The sequence below is a fragment of the Alosa pseudoharengus genome, unplaced genomic scaffold (assembly GCF_046254945.1).
Source record: "Alosa pseudoharengus isolate Yale_2024_CS ecotype anadromous, Long Island Sound unplaced genomic scaffold, YU_APseudo_1.1 YU_APseudo_1.1_scf_10, whole genome shotgun sequence".
In the NCBI taxonomy this organism is placed as follows: Eukaryota; Metazoa; Chordata; class Actinopteri; order Clupeiformes; family Clupeidae; genus Alosa; species Alosa pseudoharengus.
In genome coordinates, this window is record NW_027468565.1 from 19,018,135 (window position 1) to 19,023,671 (window position 5,537).

The following is a 5,537-nucleotide window of genomic DNA, read 5'->3' on the forward strand; positions in this document are numbered from 1 at the left end:
CATGACATGGACATCACATGCCAGAGCTAGTGATGATGCACCGTGTTGACCTGGCCCGAACAATAGGATAGGTATTCAGAGCTACAGATAGATAAAGATCCTCATCATAGTGGTGTGTCAGGCTGAATGCACTTTAATGTTGTGTGGACCTGGTGAAACGGCGACTCTGATCTGTTTCTGGTGGTTCCGTTGATGGTTGATGGTTCTGTTGACTGGTTTGCAGGGCTCACAGACCGGTTCTTCAGAGGAGAGTAAGAACGTTCTGGTCCAGATTCTGTGGGACAATCCCAGACTGCACCAGGACCCCATCCAGCCCTGCTACAAGCTCTGGAACAAACACTGTAAGTCAACAGCTATTCCAGAGTGTGTATGTGTGTGTGTACCAGTGTGTGAGTGCTTGTGTGTGTACCAGTGTGTGAGGGCTTGTGTGTACCAGTGTGTGAGGGCTTGTGTGTGTAGCAGTGTGTGAGTGCTTGTGTGTGTAGCAGTGTGTGAGTGCTTGTGTGTGTAGCAGTGTGTGAGTGTTTGTGTGTGTGAGTGCTTGTGTGTGTACCAGTGTGTGAGTGCTTGTGTGTGTGTGTGTGTGTGTGTGTGTGTGTGTGTAGCAGTGTGAGTGCGTGTGTGTGTGAGTGCTTGTGTGTGTGTGTGTGTGTGTGTGTGTAGCAGTGTGAGTGCTTGTGTGTGTGTGTGTGTGTGTGTGTGTGTAGCAGTGTGAGTGCTTGTGTGTGTGTGTGTGTGTGTGTGTAGCAGTGTGAGTGCTTGTGTGTGTGTGTGTGTAGCAGTGTGAGTGCTTGTGTGTGTGAGTGCTTGTGTGGGCATGTTTTGTGGACATGAGTGTGATATGAAGGTTCTATATTTGGATTCCTTCTGATCTGTGCTCTGTTCCGTATCTCTTTCTCTCTCTCACACTCTCATTCTCTCTTTCCCTGTATGCCTCTCTTTCTATATTTCTCTATTCCTCCCTTTTCTCTCCTGTCCTAACTCTTGCTTTCCTCTCGTTTTCTTGCTCTTGCCTCTCATTCTATCTCTCTCCTTTCCCTTCCTCTTCTCTCCTCCTCTCCCTCTCTCTCTACCCCCTATCCTCCCTCCTCTCTCCTCTCCTCACCCTCTTTCTCCCCACCCTCTCTCTCTCTCCCTCTCTACCTCTCTCTCTCCCCTCTCTTCCTCTCTCTCTCTCCCCACTCTTTCTCAATTCAATTAAATGTTGCTTTATTAGCATGACTGTAGGTACAGTGTTGCCAAAGCACAAAACAAAACAGTTTTGTACAATAACAAATTATTTCCACCATTGTGTACTCATTCTCTCTCTCTCTCTCTCCCTCTCTCTCTTTCTCTCTCTGTGTCTGCTGTATCTCTCTCTCTCTCTTTCTCTATCTCTCTGTGTCTGCTGTATGTCTCTCTCTCTCTCTCTCTCTCTCTCTCTCCGTGTCTGCTGTGTGTAGGTGTGAGTGCGTGTGGTCCGTGTGGTCCGGCTCCGTTGTGGGAGGAGGAGAGTCCTGAGCAGGCGGTCAGCCTGGAACTGCTGCAGAGCGTGGTCAAGAGCATCAAGAGGAACGACGTCTACCAGCCCATGAGCCAGGTCCTCCAGCAGCTCGGAGACCGCCTGGGCTTCACCAGACAGAGGTGGGCACCACACACCACAGGCATGGGCACAGAGAGAAATGCCAGCTGAATAGACATATAAACATGGACACTCAGTTAGGTGGCATGAAAATAGTTATAGTTATTGAAAGATTTGCCAGTGCATTGGAAACAGCCACCCACATAGATGCCATAACAATATGCATCACAAATGCATCACAGTGTTAAATTACTAAACTGCCAAGCTGTAGAACAGTGGACATATATTATGTTGATGAAGTACATGCCATGTCCTCTTGGGGTAGGTAATAGCTTCTGTTACACTTTTGTTGTTGTCGTTGGAAAATAAAACCATCCACTGCTGAATAAGCAGATCATTTGTGAGGGCTGTCTAACCTCATCTCTCTCTCTCTCTTTCTCTCTCTCTCTTTCTCTCTCTCTATCTCTCTGCTCTCTTCCAGGAGTCTGTACAGAGAGCTTCTCTTCCTGTCTCTGGTGGCCTTGGGCAAGAACAGTGTGAACATTGGTGAGTTGATTGCCTTTTTTTCCTCTGAGAGACCTTGGAGTCTCCCCGTCTGACAGTCCGACAGTCCAAGTTTTTATGTAATATATAAACCTGAGTGGCTACTACATCGGTAGTAAACCTTTATCTCTCTCTGTCTGTGAGTCCTTGGAGTCTCACCGTCTGACGAGGTTTTTTGTAATGAATTTGCCTGACTGGATGTGTGTTGTACACCTGTAGTAAATCTTTAACAAACCTACGCCTTTTTCTTCGCCCTGACAGATGCCTTCGACCGCGAGTATAAGATGGCGTATGACCGCCTGACCCCAGGTCAGGTGAAGCTGACGCATAACTGTGACCGTCCACCTAGCGCTGGGGTGATGGAGTGTCGCCGGACCTTCGGCCTCCCCAGCCTGTGACACCAACCCCCACCCCAACCCCTCCCCATCTAACCCCCATCCTCCATCCTCCAGTCCCATCTCTCCTGCTCTGTCTGGGACTCCACCTAGACTTCCCTAACACTGCTACATTCCCTCCCCAGTTCCTGTCTCTCCTCTTCACTGGAGAGAAGCCTGGAGGTTTGAACTTGGTGGAAATGAAACCTCTTAGATGTGGGCAGGAGTCGTCCCAACCCCCAACTTCCTCCCTCCTTCCATCTCTCCTCCCCTCTTCCCCTCCACACGTATTCCCTTCTTTTAACTGGAAAGTTCCACTCGACCAAAGCCACCTCCATGCTGCTCCCACATGACACGTAGCCAGGTACACTATGGAGGACCCCCCTGTGTCCTTCTTTGAGACTGTTCCCCGATGTCTGGTCTGGTCTCGTCTGCTTTGTCTGTCTGGTTTTCTCTTTTGTCGGTCTGCCTTTTCCCTCTCTACCTTTCTCTCTCTCTCTCTCTCTCTCTCTCTCTCTCTCTCTCTCTCTCTCTCTCTCTCAAGCACTCTCCACCACCTGACCAATGGACCTTTGTAGTTCTTTGTAGTTCAGTATGTTCCCCGCCACACAATAACCCACTAGATCCACTCAGGAAAAAAAAGAAAAAAATTAAAGAAAACGTTTCTGCTATTTTCACTACAGGTCACAGTAGATTAGGAGCAATAATGTGCTCAGGTCATAGCCTCTTGTCCAGCCAGAGACCACACAGTTTCCACTGGACACAGAGATTTTGGGACCAGTAGAATTTTCACAACAGTGTTTAGCCACTCAAGTCTCATATTTGTAAGGAAGCACTTAGCGAATAAGCACAAAGACTATCACCCTCAGAGCAGTGCTAGCTAGCTAACTAGCTGCCTCACACCATAGATATATATCTATGGCCTCACACAAAGACTATCACCCTCAGAGCAGTGCTAGCTAGCTAGCTGCCACACATTCCTCTCCATGTTACATTAGCAATTAGACACCAACCCTGTTTTACTCTTAGCACATGTAAAACAACTAATATCTGATTGGTCCAAAAAAAGCTTCTCAACCAATCGTTTGAGGTGTTGTTTGTTTTGCAGGAGCTAAAGGTCTCTACACATGCTGTGGGTAATTCAGGGCCTCTTGGTGGCACTACAGGGGCACTTGTGTTTAAAAGTTACATACAAATATGTAATTCTGTAGATAATCAATTATTATTGTTATTATTATTATCATTATTATATTACTGACAATATTTGTATCATACAGGTATATTTTAAGATGGATGTTTGATATAATCAACTTTATGTTCATTTGTAAAAATGAAATGTTGATATGACGTTGGATTTATTTTGCGAGAGTGCGGTTTGTTCCTGTGGTTTGTGGTGGTCCTGGTGACCGCTTTGCGTGGGCTGTTTCGTGTGAGTGTCGTAAACATGACTGTGTTCTAAGTGCTGAAGAACAAAACTGGACCAAAAAAAATGGCAAGTGGGGGCTGTGTAGAAAATGGCCCCTACATGGGTAGATAAATGTGTGTTTAGGCCTACTTATGAACTGAAGAGACTCCATCCCATAGCAAAGATATATGGACCCTGTTGACAACTGGAATCCAGAAGCTGCTGGAAACATTGGTATCACATCTCTTTCCTTCTGGAAAAAAGGGAAAGCATTGACTGTTGATTGAAATTGTTTAAAGTATAAATTCCACTCTATCTTAATATTTTATCCTTACTATGGTGAACGTGAAATGCAATATTGCCATGTTTATTTTTAGAATGACTTAACATGGCCAGAGCGATGAGTCCACAAGCAGTCAGAAACACTGCCGGAGGTACAAGTTTGAACACATACACCCAAGATTGTCGCTGGTACTGACATAGAACTGGCCCTGACTTGGCATGGAATCTGGCCCTGACTTGGCATGGAGTCATGGATGAATGATGGATCATCTGTGTTAGGATTGGTCCAGAATGGCTCCCAACGTGGCGGCCATCTTGGGCAGTGACTCTTAAAGTATTATAAAAGTTTTGCCTTGCACACAAGTAGCTGGCAGCTGGAGAGCGCCGAGCTGCCTCTGCCAATTTGTCAGTGTTAAATCTACATGAGTTAGTTTAGTCATGTGGTCCTCTGGTGAGCTTGAGCTGCAGCAGTACTGCTGGATGGTTATGAAGTGGAGGACAGTTACGGTACAGAAACATTTGCACTGAAATACAAACACACATATACACTAATACACACACACACACACATACAGAGATTACACAAATACTGCCAGGTTTTTTCTAAAGGAGTGAAATCTTACTTCAAAGATCAGCTTCAATTTGTTGAACTCAATTGTTTATTGACTGAATATACAATCACAGAATGAAAATAAAACAAAACAAAACAAAACAAAGAAAACCAACAAAAACAAATGTCCTTTGAGACTGCCTTTGGCTATAGTTGAGATGTTTTTGACTGTTTTGCTGCCACCTGCCACATATGGTACTAGTGAAGTTTACAGTGGCAAAGATCAACAGCCAAACTTTTCTTACAGCAAATTCTAAGTAAAAATCATTTGACTATTCAGTATCCAGCTCACAGCGATATATATCTACTGAAATGTGTTTTTTTGTAAACTGAACTGTGTTGGGCCAATGTCTTACACCCATACACATATCATATATTTGTTTTATTCCTGTTATTTATATTTGTATGCTCATTATGATTTGGAGCCTGGACTGGATCTTCAGAACAATGTTTATAACTGTAAATAAAACACTAGTGACATCATGACTTGTCGGAATGGTCTCTGGTGACAGTTTAAACTGGGAACATTTAAATGACCAACATTTTTGCATAATTATTCTAATGCTGTCGGTGAAAACAATTGAACATCAGGGGGAGTAGTATTCTCCTGTTCACGTCTGTGCAAGTGTAATTTGAGCTGTGATATGATAGACAAAAATGCTCACATGAAAGGACAGCTTCCCCCATAACGAGTAGAGGACGGCTAGACATGTACTAAGATGAAAAATACATATATTTGACATCAAGCACAAAGACCTTTGT

At 44.7% G+C, this 5,537-nt stretch overlaps 1 protein-coding gene across 2 annotated transcripts in view; it reads left to right on the forward strand.

Moving 5' to 3' along the window:
* The window catches only part of dennd4a (DENN/MADD domain containing 4A), a 51,205-nt gene extending 45,947 nt beyond the window's left edge, over positions 1-5,258 (forward strand). For both annotated transcript variants that reach the window (XM_076266660.1, XM_076266665.1), the window contains exons 28-31: positions 224-341; positions 1,443-1,623; positions 2,043-2,107; positions 2,366-5,258. In XM_076266660.1, the coding sequence (XP_076122775.1) occupies positions 224-341; positions 1,443-1,623; positions 2,043-2,107; positions 2,366-2,502 (501 nt within the window). In that variant the 3' untranslated portion in view covers positions 2,503-5,258. The remainder of the gene's footprint in view (positions 1-223; positions 342-1,442; positions 1,624-2,042; positions 2,108-2,365) is intronic.
* The last annotated feature ends 279 nt before the right edge of the window (positions 5,259-5,537 follow it).